A 20,218-nucleotide genomic window follows, 5' to 3' on the forward strand; every position below is an offset into this window, starting at 1 on the left:
TGCTCAAATGTGTTTGTCAAGAGGCTATTTAGCTCGATGTCCTCACATTAGACTCATACGAGGAATCAGTGGAAGGTGGGCTTCGTAAGAGCAGAGAAGCAAGTCAAAGTGAATTGTGCATTTGACCCTATTTTCTTTCTTTCTTTTTTTTTTTTTTTTTACATCTTTATTGGAGTATAATTTGACCCTATTTTCATCACTACCTAAAAGAGAAAGAAGAATGTCCCAAAGGCCACGGGCAGCTCAGAAAAGTATTATTAGAAAAGGAAACAGAAAGAGTAAAACTCCTGTGGTATCGTGGGACAGAAAGAAACATGTCATTGCTGTTTTTTATTAAATATAGGAAACTGCCCTATTGTATTTATTACCTCCTTTTTAAAAGCTGTACATGTGGGGATTCCCTGGCAGTCCCATGGTTAGGACTCTGCGTTGTCACTGCTGAGGGCCCAGGTTCAATCCCTGGTTGGGGACCTAAAATCCCACGAGCCTTGCAGTCAATTAAAAAAAAAAAAAAGAAAAAAAGATGGTAAACAAAGTCGTACATGCGTGTATCTTAAAACCACACAGTAATTTACCTACAGAATTTAAATACCTAAAAAAAGAGAATTGCTGTAGCAGAGGACAGAAAGAAACACAAAATCATTGTAATGTTTTTCTCATGCATATTATTTCTTTCATCAGCCCTACTCTTAATTTCTACTAATCGCCACTATTAACTAATCCTATTGTTGTTTTCTTTCAATAATTTATAATGTAACATTTACATAAATGTAGAAAAGTAAATACTATAGAATCAAAATAATTTTAAAGACACCTATTTTCATATTTTATGTTAAAGTAATAACATGTATATAATTCCTTATTATGTGCTATATTATTATGTGGGGTTCTAGGTCTTGTATGGCTGTGCCATGATTGCTGTCTTAAACAGCTGATCATCCTAAGTGCTAGCAACCTCTCTCCATTGGAATAGAATTATAGTTTGCCAACAGGTCTCTTTCTAAAAATATCTCCCTTTCACACACACACACACACACACAGCAAGCCTCCCAGGCCTGTCATATCATATCCTTGATTTGGGTGAACACTGAAACATTAGGTGAGCACTTCCATGGAAAAACCTGCATTAAGGTCTTGACCTTCACCTTGGTGCCTCAGGCTCTGTTTTCTGCATTTAACTAACATCTTTTGATTTATTTTCTAAATTTCTAATAAGCTTTCTCTCACTCTCTACTGCCCTATGGATGGTCCTCTCCCTGAACACTGATTCAGTAAAGCTTTGTGAATTCCCTGTCTTTGTATGATCAGGAACAGACAAACTTGGACCTCACCTTAGGGCACAGACTCTACCAGGGTGGTGGTTCATGCTGTTCACGAGGGAAATGCCTCCGATGTTGGACCAGTCAGATCCAGGATGTGCTCATCTGCTTCAGCAGATCCAAGAGAACTTTAATTATTCACTGTGACTGGTGTTTGAAAAGCTGCCCATGTCCTTGTGCATTTTAATGCATAATTTGCTTAGAGTTTTTCAATATTTAATGTGTAGAAGAAAAACCCATTAGATTCATTAACAGAGGCTTTGTATGGTTAACTGCTCATGGACTGCGTTGTTTTGGGGGCTCTGGCCTCTCTAGGTGTGTGGTTTTCTTCTCCAGGGGACCAGTCAACAAAAGCATATTGCTTTCCAAGTTTGTTTATATATTCATAGGTAATACCTTCACATGATTCCAAAATCTAGAATGTATAAAAAAGCCTGTAGTAAAAGTTCTTCATTCCTCTCTTGCAGCAATGACACCCTTTCCCCATCCGCTTCCTTGGAGACAACCAATGATATCAGTTTCTTGCAAGCCTTCCACAGATATTTTATGTACAGTAAGTCCCCTACATACGAACCTTCAAGTTGCGAACTTTCAGAGATGAGAATGTGTGTTCCCACGTCCAAACATGTAAGTTAGTTCACGTGTCTGGTGTACATTGTCACGTGCGTGCATCTTCTACAAGTGGTTGTGCTTTTGTGTACTTTACTGTACAGTACTGTATAGAGTAGTACAGTATCTTTATTTCAAGCCCAGGATGTTTGAAGCAAGCAGTGGTGATGTAGCTGGTACTACTGTACTTTTCAAGGTGCTGTACTGTAAGATTAAAAGTGTTTTCTTTCTTTTTTGTGTTTGTTTTTTATGTATTATTTGTGTGAAAAGTATTATAAACCTATACAGTACAGTACTACATAGCTGATTGTGTTAGTTGGGTGCCTAGGCTAACTTTGATGGACTTACGAACAAATTGGCCTTACAAACGCGCTCTCAGAACAACTCTTTTGTTTGTAGGAGACTTACTGTAATATGTAAGCAAATATATTCTCCCCTCTCCTTTTCTTCCTCCACAAAAATGGTAGCTTGTTATTCTACACCCTGTATTAAACATGGCTTTTTTTCTCTTTCGAAATACATCTTGAATATTTTCAATATCTAAACTTAAATAGTTTTTCTTTCTTTATAATGGCTTCAGGGTATCCATTTTGTGGATGTACCCAAAATTATCTAACCAGGTGCTTGTTGAGAAATACATAGGTGATTCTAATCTCTTGTTGTTACAAACAAGTGCTGCAGTAAAGACGCTTGTATCTTGACCTTTTCCCACGTTTGTGGATGTATTCCATAATAAATTACAAGCAAACTCGATGGATGAGAGGGATGTGTTTTTAAATCTTGCTAGAGGGGCTTCCCTGGTGGCGCAGTGGTTAAGAATCCACCTGCCAATGCAGGGGACACGGGTGCGAGCCCTGGTCTGGGAAGATCCCACATGCCGCGGACAACTAAGCCCGTGCGCCACAACTACTGAGCCTGCGCTCTAGAGCCCGCGAGCCACAACTACTGAGCCCACGTGCAGAACCTGTGCAGATAAGAGGGTGGGAGGAAAAGCAGAACCTCCAAATACAGAATCCCCAAGTCCCCAAGGGAGACCAAAATGTTATCCTTCTGTTTTTTCCTAGAAGCAATAACCTCCCCCCCAACCCAGAGAAATGAGAGTGACCTCAATCTGAACAAAACTTCCCAGTCCAGTCTCATGCGTTGGCCAAGTTTAGCTTCTGACACTCCAACCTCACTATCTTCCATGGGTCCTACTTGATGCTGCCTGTTCTGGAAATGGAAATGCCTGTGTCCCACGGGCTGCACAGAGGTGGATGAAGTCATGGTTAAGAAAGCACGGTGCTCATGAGATGTGGATTTGTACAACTACTACTACAGTCAAGGGCCGGCTTGGGAATTTGCACAAATATTTCACTTCAGCAGATAATGAGATTTTACAACGAAATCATACAACTGGGGAAGGCTCCTCTCTGACTATGCTTCTTTCCTTTTCAAAATATCCCTGGAGTTCCCCAGTGCTTACCGAGTCAAGCTACAAATCCACGAGCCCATTGAAACCAAACTCTAACAATACTTGTCAGTGGGGCTTCCCTGGTGGTGCAGTGGTTGAGAATCTGCCTGCCAATGCAGGGGACACGGGTTCGAGCCCTGGTCTGGGAAGATCCCACATGCCACGGAGCGACTAGGTCCGTGAGCCACAACTACTGAGCATGTGCGTCTGGAGCCTGTGCTCCGCAACGAGAGGCCGCGATAGTGAGAGGCCCGCGCACCGCGGTGAAGAGTGGCCCCCGCTCGCCGCAACTGGAGAAAGCCCTCGCACAGAAACGAAGACCCAACACAGCCATAAATAAATAAATAAATAAAATTAAAAAAAAAAAAACTTGTCAGTGACTGCCATCTCCTAGAGATGCCTGTGCAACCGGGAAATGGTGGTGGAATTCACATCCTGGGGGTGGACCTTTGACCAAGGGGAGATCAGAATCCCCTTTCCACTTCCGCAAGATAACGCTACTGACCTCAGATGCATTTTGCCCCACAGATGCAGCAAGGAGCTGCACACAGCAGTGGCCAGGTCAACAACACCATCGCACTGGCTCCCCTCCCTTCCCTGTTTCCTCCTCCTGCCTCTCACTTCTGCTCCCTGATACAGCAGTAATAGTGCACAAGGACTTTCCTGCCTCAGGCTCTGCTTTCTGGAGAACCCACTTAAGACATCCTCATTTCCACGTATCAAAACCCTCACCACTAATTCAGCCATCTCATTTTGAGACCATCGTTTGTTTGAGGCCACGTAAGATTATTGAGAAAGAAAAAGGTTCAGAGTCCACACTGGTTTTGAATCCTGGTCCCACCACTTACTGGCTGTGTAACCTTGAGAAGGTTGCTTTGGTGGATACTGCGGACCAGCTTGTTCAAACGTTATTCTCAGTTCTTCTAGTGGGAGTGAAATGTGTATTCTCTAAACAGCGATGCAGCTAACATTCCGAATGTGAGTTAGATGTGTGAGATTTGAAAGGCAGAATTGAACTGGAGACCGTCTTCTTCCTCCTTCTTGGCTTCTACTGGTGAGCAAGGCTGTGACAGTGCTCCTGTGATGACACCCCCTTATTCTGGGAGTTGAGAGGAAGCCAAGGCGACAGAACGGCCTGAGTGTCTGCACTGCATATACCCCTTGTCAGAACGAAATGAATAGGGAGCTATGTTCAGTCTGCGAAAGACTATCGGTTAAATAACCAATGAATCTGAAGGTAGAACTTTCAGAACAGCTTTCAAGGAACAACATCGGAATTGGCCCTAAGACTGGAGTAACTTCAAAAGTCAATATGAGCAGCAACTCTTCTCAGCAACTTTTCTCTTTTGGAAAAAATGCTTCCCCTTCCTGGAGGACTTCCTCAGAGACTAATCTTAATTCTGCCGTCTGTCACGATGTGACTGTCACTGCACTAAACTCTTTACGCCCTATCTCATTTGATTCTCTAAACAACTCTATGAGGTGGGTACTATTATTATACCCATTTTAAAGATGAGAAAACTGAGGCCTAGTAAAGCTAAATAACCTGCCCAAGGGCACACAGTTGAGAGGCAGTGAAGTCAGCTTTTGAATTCACGCTGTCCAAATTCAAAACATTATTCATAATAATTACAGGGCATTTCATGGTCATCTGCATCCATTTTTGCAGAAGACATGAAAGTCAGAGGCAGGGCGCTTGTTAACAATTTGACATAAGATAAATGGAATGAAAATATTGATGCTTTAAGAAAATGTTAAATTTTCAGCAAAGGTGCAAAGTCCATTCAGTGGGGAAAGTAGAGTCACATCAACAAATGATGCTGAGACAATTGCAAAATGATTTCCGACCTGGGAGTCCCTGTCCTAGCAAACCATTCATCAAGTGTGAGGCTGGAGTACAAACATTTTCAGACATGCAAACATTTTACTTCCTGTGGATGCTTTCTCAGGAAACCACTGGAGGATGTGTTCCCATCAAAACTGTGGGAAAAAATAAGAAAAACGACAACACAACACCCAGGAAATGGGGTTTTACTACAGGAGAGCAATAAATGAAAAATTCTGGCTGACTGCTGGACAAGAGGTCTGGAAACACGAATCCATATTAGAGTAAAAAGACTGACGATTTTAGGAAGGAGGTCTTCAAGGCAAAAAAAAAAAAAAAATGCAAATGATATTTTGATGATTTAGACCATGGAATAAATAGGTCTGAGAGAAAATAGTTCTAGGAAATGGAGTAAATGAAAAAAAGTGAGGAAATAATTGACACCAGGAAAAACAAAATATTGTACACAAAGTAAGCACAAATGGAGTCCACTACTTCACACAACACCGCTGACAGAGACAGGGTCGGGTAGAAAGCACCAGCTCTCAGTTATAACCAGAGGCAGCTCAGGTAAGACAACCCCAAACTTGTGCTATAGCACCACCTACTGGAAAACAGAAGAAAGGCCTCTAATTTCTAATCCTAAATCCTTAGAACCAAGCAGAAAGATGCTCTCAAATTCAAATGGCAGACGAATACTACTCATCAAGCATCGTGAAGAACCACAGTAAAACTGTACCACAAAAATAAAATGGCAATCCTCCAGAAACCAAGCTTAAAGGCACAGGATAGTACACTCCAACAGAGTTCAAAATAGCTGCTGTGCTGAAAGCTCAGAAAGGCAGTTCAGTGAGCTCAGGAATAAAATTAATGAACAGAAGGAAGACTTTACCAAAGAGATTGAAACTCTAAAAAAGAACCCAACAGAAATTCTGTAGTGAATAACTCAGTAAATGATATGAAGAATGCATTGGGAATAGAGCAGGCCATATGGAAGAGAAACCTTGAAATAATACAAGTGGAAGAGGAAAGAGAAATAAGATATAAAATATAAGGAAATTCTACAAGAGCTATTCGACCCTTTTAGGAAGGGCAACATTAAGGTAATGGGTATCCCAGAAAAAGAAGACAGGGAGAAGGGAGCAGTCTTTACAAAATTAAAAAATAAATAAATAAATAAAATAATAGCTGAGAACTTCCCAAGCTTGGGGAAGGAACCAGATATGCAAGTCTGTGAAGCTAAGACAACACCTAATTACATTAATGCAAAAAAGATCTTCTCCAAGGCACGTTATATTAAAATTGTCAAAAGTCAATGAGAAAGAGTTTTAAAGGCAGCCAAGGAAAAATGATACTGAGAAGAAAGTTTATAGCAATACAGGATTACCTCAAGAAACAAGAAAAATCTCAAGTAAATGATCTAAACTTACATCTAAAGAACAAAAAAAGTAGAAAAAATGAAGCCCAATGTCAGTAGAAGAAAGGAAATAGTAAAGATCAGAGTGGAAATAAATGAAATAGAGACTAAAATAATAGGAAAGAGCAATGAAACTGAGCCAGTTCTTTAAAAAGGTACACAAAATTGCCAAAACTTTAACTAGAAACACTAAGAAAAAAAAGAAGGCTCTGATAAATAAAATCAGAAATACAATGGATTATAAGAGAACATTATGAACAGCTATACACCAACAAACTGTGCAACCTGGAAGAAATGGACAAATTCTTAGAATCATACAACCTTCCAGGACTGGATCACGAATAAACAGAAAATCTGAATAGATTGATTTTCTAGTACAGAGATTGAAAAAGTAATGAAAAAGCTCCTGAAAAACAAAACTCCAGGACCAGATGGCTTCACAGGTGAATTCTAATAAACATTCAAAGAAGATTTAATAACCATAATTCTCTATAATGGAATACTACTCAGGCATAAAAAAAGAAAAAAATTTTGACATTTGCAGCAAGGTGGATGGACTTGGAGGGCATTATGTTAAGTGAAACAAGTCAAAGACAAAGACAAATGCTGTATGATATCACTTATATGTGGAATCTAAAAGATACAACAAACTAGTGAATATAACAAAAAAGAAGCAGACTCACAGATACAGAGAACAAACTAGTGGTTACCAGTGGGAGATACAAACTATTGGGTGTGAGATAGGCTACAAGGATGTATTATACAACATGGGGAATATAGCCAGTATTTTGTAATAACTATAAATGAAGTGTAACCTTTAAAAGTTGTATACAAAATAAAAAAATAAAGTGTAGATACTTTGATGACAAAAAAATCCATTCTTCTCAAACTATTACAAAAAATTACAAAGGAGAGAATACTTCTTAACTCATTTTTTAAAACATCTTTATTTATATTTTTAACATCTTTATTGGAGTATAATTGCTTTACAATGGTGTGTAAGTTTCTGCTTTATAACAAAGTGAATCAGCTATACATATACATATGTCCCCATATCTCTTCCCTCTTGTGTCTCCCTCCCTCCCACCCTCCATATCCCACCCCTCTAGGTGGTCACAAAGCATCGAGCTGATCTCCCTGTGCTATGCGGCTGCTTCCCACTAGCTATCTATTTTACATTTGGTAGTGTATATATGTCCATGCCACTCTCTCACTTTGTCCCAGCTTACCCTTCCCCCTCCCTGTATCCTCAAGTCCATTCTCTAGTAGGTCTGTGTCTTTATTTCCGTCTTGCCCCTAGGTTCTTCATGACCATTTTTTTTTTTTTAGATTCCATATATATATGTTAGCATACGGTATTTGTTTTTCTCTTTCTGACTTACTTCACTCTGTATGGTAGACTCTAGGTCCATCCACCTCAATACAACTTAACTCATTTTAAGAGGCCAACATCACCCTGTTAACAAAACCAGACAAAGACAACATATAAAAAGAAAATTACAGGCCAGTATCACTGATAAAGATAGATGCAAAAGTCCTCAACAAAATATTAGCAAACCAAATACAACAGTACTTTAAAAGGATTATACACCATGATTAAGTGGAATTTATTCCAGGAACGCAAGGATGGTTTAACATTTTTGAGTCAATCAGTGTGATACACTACATTAAAAAAACAGAGGATAAAAGCCATGTGATGATCTCAGTAGATGCAGAAAAAGCATTTGACAAAATTCAATACCCACTTATGATAAAAAACCTCTCAATACATCAAAAAATCTAGAAACAACAAATGCTGGAGAGGGTGTGGAGAAAAGGGAACACTCTTGCACTGTTGGTGGGAATGTAAATTGATACAGCCACTATGGAGAACAGTATGGAGGTTCCTTAAAAAACTACAAATAGAACTACCATACGACCCAGCAATCCCACTACTGGGCATATACCCTGAGAAAACCATAATTCAAAAAGAGTCATGTACCAAAATGTTCATTGCAGCTCTATTTACAATAGCCAGGACATAGAAGCAACCTAAGTGTCCATCATCGGATGAATGGATAAAGAAGATGTGGCACATATATACAATGGAATATTACTCAGCCATAAAAAGAAATGAAATGGAGGTATTTGTAATGAGGTGGATGGAGTTAGAGTCTGTCATACAGAGTGAAGTAAGTCAGAAAGAGAAAAACAAATACAGTATGCTAACACATATATATGGAATCTAAGGAAAAAAAAAAAAAGGTCATGAAGAACCTAGTGGCAAGATGGGAATAAAGACACAGACCTACTAAAGAATGGACTTGAGGATATGGGGAGGGGGAGGGGTGAGATGTGACAGGGTGAGAGAGTGTCATGGACATATATACACTACCAAATGTAAAATAGATAGCTAGTGGGAAGCAGCCGCATAGCACAGGGAGATCAGCTCGGTGCTTTGTGACTGCCTGGGGGGGTGGGATGGGGAGGGTGGGAGGGAGGGAGATGCAGGAAGGAGGAGATATGGGAACATGTGTATATGTGTAGCTGATTCACTTTGTTATAAAGCAGAAACTTACACACCATTGTGAAGCAATTATACTTCAATAAAGATGTTTAAAAAAAAAAACTCTCAATAAAATAGGTATAAAAGGAATTTACCTCTACATAATAAAGGCCATATATGACAAGCCAATACATTGTTCAACATTATACTCAATGGTGAAAAATTAAAAGCTACCCCTCTAAAATCAGGAATAAGACAAGAATGCCCACTTTGGATACTCTTATTTAACACAGTATTGGAAGACCTAGCCAAAGCAGTTAGGCAAGAGAAAGAAGCAAAAGACATCCAGATTGGAAAGGAAGAAGTAAAACTTGCTATTCTTGGATGACATGATCTTATATATAGAAAACTGTAAAGATTCCACCAAAAAAAACCCTATTAGAAATAGTAAACAAATATAGTAAACTTGCAGGATACAAAATCAACATACAGAAATCTCCTGTGCTTCTATACGTTAACAATGAGCTAGCTGAAAGAAAATTAATAAAACAATCCCATTTACAATCACAGCAAAGAGATAAAATACCTAGGAATAAATTCTGCTGAAGAAGTTAAACTGAAAACTGTGACATTGTTGAAAGAAATTGAAGAAGACACAAACAAATGGAAAGATACTCCGTTGTCATGGATTAGAAGAATTAACATTGTTAAAATATCCACGTTACCTAAAGCAATTTACAGATTTGGTGCAATTCCTATCAAAATCCCAAGGACATTTTTCATAGAAATAGAGCAAAAGATTCTAAAATTTAAATGGAACCACAAAAGACCTCAAATAGCTTAAGCAATCCTGAGAAGAAAGAATGAAGCTGGAAGCATCACACGTCCTGATTTTGAACTATAGTACAAAGCCATAGTAATCAAAACAGCATGGTATTGGCAGAAAAACAGACACACAGATCAATGGAACAGAAATGAGAGCCCAGAAATAAACCCATGTATATACGGACAATTAGTTATGACAAAGGAGCAGAGAACATATTATACAATGGAGAAAGAATAGTTTCTTCAATAAATGGTGTTGGGAAAACTGAACAGCCACATGCAAAAAATGAAACTAGACCACTATCTCACAGCACCACAAAAATCAACTCAAAATGGATTAAAGACTTGAATGTAAGACCTGAAACCATTAAACTCTTAGAAAAACAAAAGCAGGCAATACTCTCTTTGACATCAGTCTTAGCAATATCTTTCTAGATATGCCTCCTCAGGTAAGGGAAAGAAAAGCAAAAATAAACAAATGAGATTACATCAAACTAAAGAGCTTCTGCACAGCAGAGGAAACCATCAATAAAACGAAAAGATAACCTACAAAATGGGAGAAGTTACTTGCAAATGGTATATCCAATAAGGGATTAATATCCAAAATATATAAAGGACTCATACAACTCAACATCAAAAAAGTACCCAATTAAAAAATGGTCAGGGGAGCTGAACACACATTTCTCCAAAGAAGACATACAGATGGCCAACAGACAAGTGAAAAGATGTTGAATATCACTAATTATTAGAGAAATGCAAATCAAAACTACAATGAGATATAACCTCATGTCTGTTAAAATGGCTATTATAAAAAAAGGAAAGAAATAACAGGCACTGGCAAGGATGTGGAGAGAAGGGAACCCTTATGCACTGTTGGTGGGAATGTAAATTGGTATAGTCACTATGAAAACAGTATGGCACTTTCTTAAAAAAGACTAGAACTACCATATGATCCAGCTACCTCACTTCTGGGTATTTACCCAAAGAATACAAAAACACTAATTCAAAAAGTTATGTGCACCTCTATGTTCATGCAGCACTATTCACAACAGCCAAGATATGGAAGCAACCTAAGTGCCTATCAATGAATGAATGGATAAAGAAGATGGTATATATATATATATATATATATATATATATATATATATATATATATATATATACACATACACATATACACACAATGGAATATTACTCTGCCATAAAAAAGGCAAAATCTTGCCATTTGTAACAATGTGGATGGCTGCTAAGTGAAATAATTCAGACAGAGAAAGACAAATATCCTATGATTTCACTCATATGTGGAATATAAAAAACAAACAAAAACACAAAAACAAATAAATGAAAAATAACCAAAGCAAACAAAAACAAACACATAGATACAGGGAACAGAGTAGTGGTTACCAGAGAGGAAGGAGGGGTGCAGAGTGAAATGGGTAAAGGGGATCCAGTGTATAGTGATGGGTGGAAACTGAATCTTTGGAGATGAGCATGGTGTAGGGTATACAGAAGTAGAAACATAATGTTGTACAGATGGAACTTATATGATGTTATAAACCAATGGTACCTCAGTAAAAAAGTAAATTAGAAAACAAAGAAAAGAATTACCCAGGTAAAGAAAAGTGTGAAAGGAATTCCAGGCAGATATATCATCATGAGCAAGGACATGCAAGCACTGAACAACATGAGAGGGTCATGGGAGACTGCGAGGCTTTCTCTATTACTAGAGTAAAAAATGCCGAGCAGGGCATAGTCGTGGTAGAAGCTGATGAGACAGGGAGAGGACACCTAGCAGAGGGCTTGTGTATGGTGTTAAGAAGCACAGACTTTCCTTAGTAGACAACAGAGGCACTGAAAGACTTGGGGAATGTCACGGACATTTGTGTTTTAGGTAGACTGCTCTGAGAGTAATGAGAGGAAAGAATGGACAAAGGGAAAAGCTGGAGGGACGGAGACTGGCTAGGAGGCCCTGTACAGTTTAGGTGAGACATTGAGGGCCTGAATTACCAGAAGAGAAACAGATCTGAGAAATATTTAGCACATAAGGCTGACATAACTCGGTGACCAGTTATGGGGAGAATGAAAGGGGAAGAATGTAGGTTGGCTCTGATGTTTCTTTCTTGGGTTGCTGACAGTTGCAAGTTGATATGGGTCATACAAGAAGAAGGGTGGGCTGATTGGTAGTATAGGAAGATAATGGGCTAAGTTTTGAAGATGTTACAGTACTAGTTAGTTGGGTTTTGAAGATGTTAGTTTACTAGTGGGAAATCTCTGTCAGGATGTTTAGCAAGCAATTGGGTTACTAAGTATGATGCTCAGAGGGGTAGTCAGAGCTGAAGTAACAAACAACATAAGTGCATAACTCAGCTAAGAAAACCAGAGAGAGAAGAACATGGATAGAACTCTGGGTTGGGAAATAATCTGCCGTTCAGAAACAGCAATATACTTTTTGGAGTAAGATAGCTTATAAGCAAGTACAACTATGCACAAGATGTAAACCCAGATCTTACCAAAAAATTAGAAATCCCGAATACATACATACATACATACAAGTGTATATATATAGTTGACATAGTATATCCATTTGATAGAATATCAGAAACATTAAAAATGATGTTTATGAAGAGTTTACAACAATGTAGAAATGTTTAGGTAAAATGTCAAATATCTCCCTATAGTTTTAAATGAAACTATATACTATTTAAACATTGTACAAATTTACAGAGCAAAGTCTATAAAGAAATACATCTACAGCTTCACAGTCATTGTTTGAAGCTGAGGGTTAGAGTTATGAGATTCTTCCAGTTACTTTTCTGTATCTTCCAAATTCCCTATATAACATTTTTATAATAGGAAAACGATAAAAGAAAAATATTTCCTTCTACCTCTAGTGATGACAGATGTAGCTAAAGTTCCTATGAGTACAGCACCTGACGAATAGATGCCTCCCGATGAATGCACATACCTGAGTGTTTGAAGGGATTTCCTGCCCTACCATAGGAGCCTGAGGCCCAGTCCTGTCTCCCGCAGGGCCTCCTGCCAATCTCTGGGGTTTGCAGGGCATGAGGCAGGAGGGGGCGTCATCTCGGATGCCGCTGCTGCACGCTGATAGGCCTTTCCCTGGGGTTACCACAAACCATTCTTCCTGGCCTCACTTCTGGGCACCAAAATCTGTACAGCTGTTGTCAGCTCCTCTGAATGAAATTTAGAGTGGGACTGTGGGCGCCATCCAATTTGTAGACATTGGTCCTGTAGAGAGAATTTGAGATGCCAGTCCGGCAATTTAGTAGATTGTCTGGCATCTTGAGGTCTCGCTGTGTTACTGACCCATCTCGGTACTTCCAAGACCCTGGGGCTTTCTCAGGGGGCATTGGACGAGACCATTCAGTAGGGCCAATGATGCCTGTAACGAGAACCTGATGAGCCCTTAACTCTAGCACTGTGCTCATGCCAATCATACTAGAGAAGCACGAACGTATCTCCTGCAATAGGTGAGGTATGGGATTTCGGTCAGATGACTTGCCCAATGCCAGTCAGCCTGTACATGATGCATCTTCAATGAACAGTGGTCAGTATTTTCACCTTTGTTATTATTACACCATGCGAGTCCCTGGAGAGAAGAGTCACATCCTCAGCCCGCCGGCACCTTCAGGACCCGCAGGGACCACTGACGTTTCTGGGTGTTGGGAGGTTCCAAGGCCAACTCTGGGCCAGAGCAGCCGCCAGGAGCACAAGACTTGCCAGCCGACAAGGAACAGCTACAAGATTCCTCCGACGCTCAGAAAGCTCCACTGTGAGCTGAGATCTCTGACTCGGGAGCAACGGAGACAGATTTGAGGGTCGGGAGTGAAGCCGGGGGAGGATGCCCTCAGGTCCATCCCGGGAGGTGGTCCTGCTCCAGAGCACGCCAGGTGGGCCCTGTGTCCCGAGTGTCGCTTCCTTTGCTCATCCATCCCCCAAAGGTTTATAAATCACCTACTAGTTGCTAAGCTGAGATGCCAGGGATAGAGCAGTGAATGCAGTAGACCAGATGGCTTTCTTCAAAAAGGATATGGTAAACCCAGAGTCACAACAGTGTGGAAAGAGTAATGGGGGAAGTAAGGACGGCTCTCCCCTTTTGGCAGGGTTCAAGAAGATCTCCTGGAGGTACAGCTAGTCCTTTAAAACCAGAAGTAGAAAAGGAGGGGTGAGATGCAAGTGTTTCGGAATATTTGTTAGTGGAAACTTCGCACGTGATGGTTTCTAGTTTGTGTTTGGAGAGGAGGGTCTAACACATCTGCTGAGGCCGTGAGGGGCAGAAGTTTGAGCAAAGCAGAGAAGGCTCAGAATAATTTTGGGAGGATGGGAGAAAGGTGTCCTGACATTAGGTATGGGTGGAGGGCTTGATGTGATCTCACTTCAGGAAGCCCCTCTCCCACTGTATCACATGTCAGTAGAACTTGTTGGAGCACAAAGCACAACTCCAGGAAGTAAATGTTGGAAAAGTTTTCTAGAGAAATATCTCATTTCCCCCTAGCATTGTGCAGCTAATGAGCTTGCTGATTTGGGGACACTCCCACATTCCTGTATGGGCAGAAGAGCAAGTAAAATTTTAACTATTGTTGGCTTAAGGGGAAACAAAGTTAGACCTTGAGTTCTAGAAGCAAAATGAGAGTGGGGGGTTCCCTCCTAGGATGGACCCTCATCTCATTTTTTTTTTTTGGACAGCTCATTTAGTAGCCCCTTGGATGTATACACACCGATTGCCTCATTCCCTCTTTTTCTGGAAATAAGCACAGATTTGGGAGGCAAGTATGACATGCTATGTGACCCCAAGCAAGTCGCTCAGTCCTTTGAAGCCACCGTCTCTCCCTGTTCACAAAGGCTTTGGGATATAGGTACTTGGGAAAGATCACTGGATTAGGAGTCACATCCCCTGAATTTTAGTCCTGGCTTTTGGGTGACTCAAGTATCTCTGAAAATTCAAGTTTTGAAAATCAAATAGAATGATGGAAAAATATTATTAAATATAAGAACAGAAATTAATCTTCCCAGACTATAGCCTTTCCTTCTTTTGGAGGCCTAGCTATCTCTGTAGGAGCTAAAGTGGTTTGCTAGGGCCTCTGAAACGTCCCACTTTTCCAGGTTATTCTCTATGATGCTGGATGAGAGGGGATGAAAATTCTATCTGCTCTTCTCCCCATCTGAGGGAAATAGGGAGGCCTCTGCAGGCCCATGACCAGCCTTTGACAGGGAGGCTTCTCAGAGCTCTGGTAGGGGCCAAATTTTATGTGATCACCTTGTCTCCCACCTGCAGGAGGGTTCCCCCCCCGAAGAAGTTGACAGCTTCACTATGGTGTCAGCCCCTGAAACGTGCATGGCTGTGGAGAAAAAGGCAGATGAGCGCAGAAGCCATAATCAGACTTCTCTCAGCTTTACACAGTTTTGTGGATTCAAGGATCCCGAGGGGTCGGCCCTAACTCTTCCGCACTCAAAGTTGAATGAGTTTCTAGCACATGGTGAGGCTCTGGATCAGGGAAGAGGCACTCTGGAGAGGGGCTCAGGTGATATTTCTGAACCAACAAGGATACCAAATTACTGGTGTCCCAAGGCACACTGTGTTTCCCAAGAAGGCACAGTGAATTCTTGGGAGAAAGTCACGAACGCGGCATCCAATCCTGACAGACGTGCTCCTTCTTCTTGCCCCACATGTACCATTATTTTTTTTTCAGTTGCTTCTGGTCCAGTTTCCTTTGAGTGTCTTGATAAGTAACTCCCCAAATAATTTTCTGGGTGGTGTCCCACCCCTCAGCAAGTGATGTTATGGCTTTCTCAGAAGAATTTTCCTGAAAGCCCGACCTCAGTCGTTTTGGAATTCATCCCTTTTTTCTTTCTCACAAATCTGAAAATCCTGTCTATTTGTGATGCTACATCCAGAACTACCTGGACATCAGGACGGAGGGAAGCGAGGCTACCAGCTTCCACATGCCTGGCTGCAGACCCTCCCCAGAGGCAGCCCTCTGATGGGCGGAGAGTATGAAACTTTTGTTGGCGTTCACAGTGTGAGCAGGTGGGGAGGAACAAATCCTTGGCAGATGCCTGCTGTCAGTGGAAAGCTGAAATGCACAGGCTTGACCAGTCAATGCCTGGAATTGTTGGGACAGAAGAGGTCAATCAACAGGGGTTATCTGAACACAACCTCTGAGGGGACAGTGTTCAGTAAGGCTGGAATTAAGTCACACTGAGTCAGAGTTAAAGTGGAGTCTGGTGGAGGTGGAAGAGAGATCTTGATGGGGCGTTACTGGGAAATGCATCAGTGAGACTCACAGAGTGTGTCAAGTTTGTTGAGAAGTGGATGTGTTGTTTTTAAATTAATTTTTATTGGAGTATAGTTGCTTTACAATGTTGTGTTAGTTTCTACTGTACAGCAAAATGAATCAACTATACATATATTCCCTCTTTTTTGGATTTCCTTCCCATTTGTGTCACCACAGTGCATTAAGTAGAGTTCCCTGTGCTATACAGTATGATCTCATTAGTTATCTATTTTATACATAGTATCAATGGTGTATATGTGTCAGTCCCAATCTCCCAATTCCTCCTCCCCACTTTTCCCCTTGGTATCCATACATTTGTTCTCTACGTCTGTGTCTCTATTTCTGCTTTGCAAATAAGGTCATCTATACCATTTTTCTAGATTCCACATATATGCATTAATATATGATATTTGTTTTTCTCTTTCTGACTTACTTCACTCTGTATAACACTCTCTAGGTCCATCCACGTCTCTACAGATGACCCATTTTCATTCCTTTTTAGCTGAGTAATATTCCATTGTATATAGAAATGGATGTCTTGAGATTGGGTGTCATCAGGGCAGCAGGTAGGGTCTAGAGACAAAGTAAGGTCTGGCTGGACAAAATGATCCAGTGTCTGCGTGTGGTCTGGGGAAGATGGGAAAAGGTAAGTGGTGGGTGTGAAAGATGGCTTATTAAGGATGTGGGATACGGTGGTAAAAAGGGCTCTGGTGACAGAGAAGCCCAGTGTTGACGGTGCAAGTGGGGGAAAGCAATGGTGAGGGGGCACAGTTGAGAAAACCAGTGGTGGGGGGAGAGAAGGGTAAGTTAAAGTTTAGAAGGGCCAAGGGGCAAGGAGGGATCTGAGGACATAAGTGGTAACAGCCGTCAGAAGGACTGGAAATGGTCTTTTTTTTTTTTTTTAATAATAAAGACCAAGGATTTTATTTATTTTGTTTGTTTGTTTTTATAAATCTATTTATTTATTTATTTATTTTTGGCTGTGTTGGGTCTTCGTCGCTGCTTGCGGGCTTTCTCTAGTTGCAGCGAGCGGGGGCTACTCTTCGTTGCAGTGCACGGGCTTCTCATTGCGGTGGCTTCTCTTGTTGCAGAGCACCCGGCTCTAGGTGCGCGGGCTTCAGTAGTTGTGGTTCTTGGGCTCAGTAGGTGTGGCTCGCGGGCTCTAGAGCGCAGGCTCAGTAGTTGTGGCACACGGGCTTAGTTGCTCCGTGGCATGTGGGATCTTCCCGGATCAGGGCTTGAACCCGTGCCCCCTGCATTGGCAGGCGGATTCTTCTTTTTTAAAATAAATTTATTTATTTATTTAGTTTTGGCTGTGTTGGGTCTTCGTTTCTGCGAGAGGGCCTTCCCCAGCCGCGGCAAGCGGGGGCCACTCTTCATCGCGGTGCGCGGGCCTCTCACTATCGCGGCCTCTCTTGTTGCGGAGCACAGGCTCCAGACACGCAGGCTCAGTAGTTGTGGCTCACGGGCCTAGTTGCTCCGCGGCATGTGGGATCTTCCCAGACCAGGGCTCGAACCCGTGTGCCCTGCACTGGCAGGTGCACTCCCAACCACTGCGCCACCAGGGACGCCCGGCAGGCAGATTCTTAACCACTGCGCCACCAGGGAAGTCCCCGTGTATTGGTATTAAAAGTATAAAAAAGACACGGAAGAGAAATACCCAGCTTGGTCTTTATCCCTGGGGTGGAAGGAAACTGATGTGAGCTCTGAAAAAGAGGCAGGAGAGTTAATAAATATAATAATCAAATCAAATAAAAACAAGACAACAGGAAAAGAATACCTAGGGGCTTTGTGCCAAACTGTTGGTTATGTCTCTTTGCACCTGCTCTTTTAATAACCAAGGGGTTTTCCGGGGCTCAGCCCCTTCTTTAATGGCTCACACCCTCCCTCTGGTGGTAGTTTCCTGCAACCGCAGATTATTTCCTCGTGATGCACGGAAATGCTGTGTCTAAGCCCTAATGTATTGAATTAACTTCGCCATGTAAACTCCAAGACCTGCTGTTCTCAAAGTAGAATGATAAATACATCCCCCCAATATACCAGAAGTTCCACTTTCCTGAGGAACTGAACAATTAAAGTGGCTCTGCTTGGTTACAAGCGAGGGTGTGGAGAGGGGGAGGGCGCAGTTCAGTCTAGTTTGATTTTGGACAATGAGAATTTAAGAGGAGGGGGATTTGGAGAAGTACGTGAAAGCACATGTAAAGCACTGTGTACCTGTGTGCTTATCTGCATTAAAGTTAGCCTGACAATCAATGTAGTTTGCTTGTTAACTTTTTTCTAATCATACTTGAGCCTATGTCTCTCTCATTTTTCTTCCCTGATAATAGATAACAAATGTCCATCACTATTTGCGCATTGTTCTTTCACATGCTGATAATTTCTTATTAAATTTTTCCTGTTTCTTACATCTCTGAACTAAACAGTTCTTACTAGGTATACTGGGCATAGAATCGATTTCCAATGCCTTTATTTCATTCATTCACCACACGTGCCTTAACTCTTTTCCAGGTATGTTAACATTTTTTATGAAGCAGAGGCTATATACTCAGCCATTTATTACACGAAGATATTATAAATTTCTCTTTCTTTTCCAAACAAATCACCACAATATAATACTCATCGCATTTTAAAACTTAAACTCTACTCTTCTGAATACAATTTGGGCTGTTAATATTATATGTCTATCTTAAGGACAGTTTATTCCACAAGAAACTGATCTGTCCCAGATGTCTGGTTTCTGGTCTCCCCTGCTGCTTGCCGGTAATCTTGCTGCTGGTCTAAGTAGATCTTTTATCGGTTCTGAATCTGTTGTGAGGAAAACACTGGGCTGATAACAGAACTTTTTTCCCTTGAATTGTGGTGGCTGGTCTCCCTTTCTGAAAATAAGTAATACTGTATATACATCTTGGGAATATGCACAATGGCAATCTTTTACATTTGAAATGTGATGTGAAAAGTCATTTGTAAAAAAAAAAAAAAAAAATCAGGTCTGAGTAAACAGTAAAAAAATTGAAAAAGAAATGCACAATGTGTCAACAGGAAAGAGGGTTGTAGAAATAGGATTGAATGTCAGGGAAAGGGTATGGAAAAGGAAGACTTCCGATACCTACATTGTATCATATTTAAACAGTGTACAAACACTTTGGTTCATTTTTACTTTTGGCTTTTAAAAAATTGGAATACAGTTGATTTACAATGTGGTGTTAGTTTCAGGTGTACCGCAAAGTGATTCAGTTATACGTATACATATATACACTCTTTTTTTTTTGGAGATTCTTTTACTTTTGGTGTTTTTTACTTTTTTAATGATTTTCAAAATGATGTTTAAGAAAAGGAATGAATGAAAACAATATTCCAAGATCCAGGGAACTTCCATGTTAACACTGGGGGGAGGAGGGAAGGAGTTTTGTGGGGACCATCGGATCTAGAAGAAGTCAGGGGTGCAGTCCCACTTGTTGGTGGGTCGGCGATGGCATTCCCTCTACCGACCCTCCCGCGGGGGTTGCGGGTGATTGCAGGGGGCTTAGGGCAGCTGAACTGTGCAGCACCTCCCCACGCAGCCGAGGTTGGAAGCAACCTTGTGTGGGGCACGCTCGCCATCAGTCCTCACCAGATTCTGACAGCGAGACAGGGGAGACGCGCTCCCCTCCTCTCCCAGCCCTTCTCCCTGACTTTGGTCGAGCGGACTCCTTCTCGTCCTTCAGGTCTCAGCCTAAACCTCTCTCTCTCATGGAAGATGTGCCAACGTCTACCTCCCAACCTAAATCAGATCCGCTGACCGCTCATCATCGTGGTGTCTTTTCATGGTGCTGCTGGCAGCTTGAATAGGTATGTCTATTTGCCTCTCCCATATTGCAAGCTCCACAATGGAAAAGCCCCTATCCGTCTGATTTAGCACCGGATTCCTCACCCAGCACTACGTCTGTCCCAAAGCCACGCTCAATCATATGTTGAATAAATGAAGAGTCGCCGTATCTCTGAGACTGTTG

At 41.2% G+C, this 20,218-nt stretch overlaps 1 protein-coding gene across 2 annotated transcripts in view; it reads left to right on the forward strand.

Annotated features, from left to right (window-relative positions):
- LOC309628596 (uncharacterized protein) overlaps positions 1-20,218 on the forward strand; it is a 330,271-nt gene that overhangs the window by 35,527 nt on the left and 274,526 nt on the right. Inside the window, exons 5-6 of one of the 2 annotated variants that reach the window (XR_014244570.1) lie at positions 1,787-1,946; positions 19,934-20,057. Coding sequence is in view for 1 of the 2 variants with exons in the window: in XM_082391826.1 (XP_082247952.1) it covers positions 1,787-1,946 (160 nt within the window). In the remaining variant the exon portion in view is untranslated. The remainder of the gene's footprint in view (positions 1-1,786; positions 1,947-19,933; positions 20,058-20,218) is intronic. The other variant, XM_082391826.1, reaches the window with a different exon arrangement.

The sequence above is a fragment of the Balaenoptera borealis genome, assembly GCF_965194805.1.
Source record: "Balaenoptera borealis genome assembly, chromosome: 4".
NCBI classification, from domain to species: Eukaryota; Metazoa; Chordata; class Mammalia; order Artiodactyla; family Balaenopteridae; genus Balaenoptera; species Balaenoptera borealis.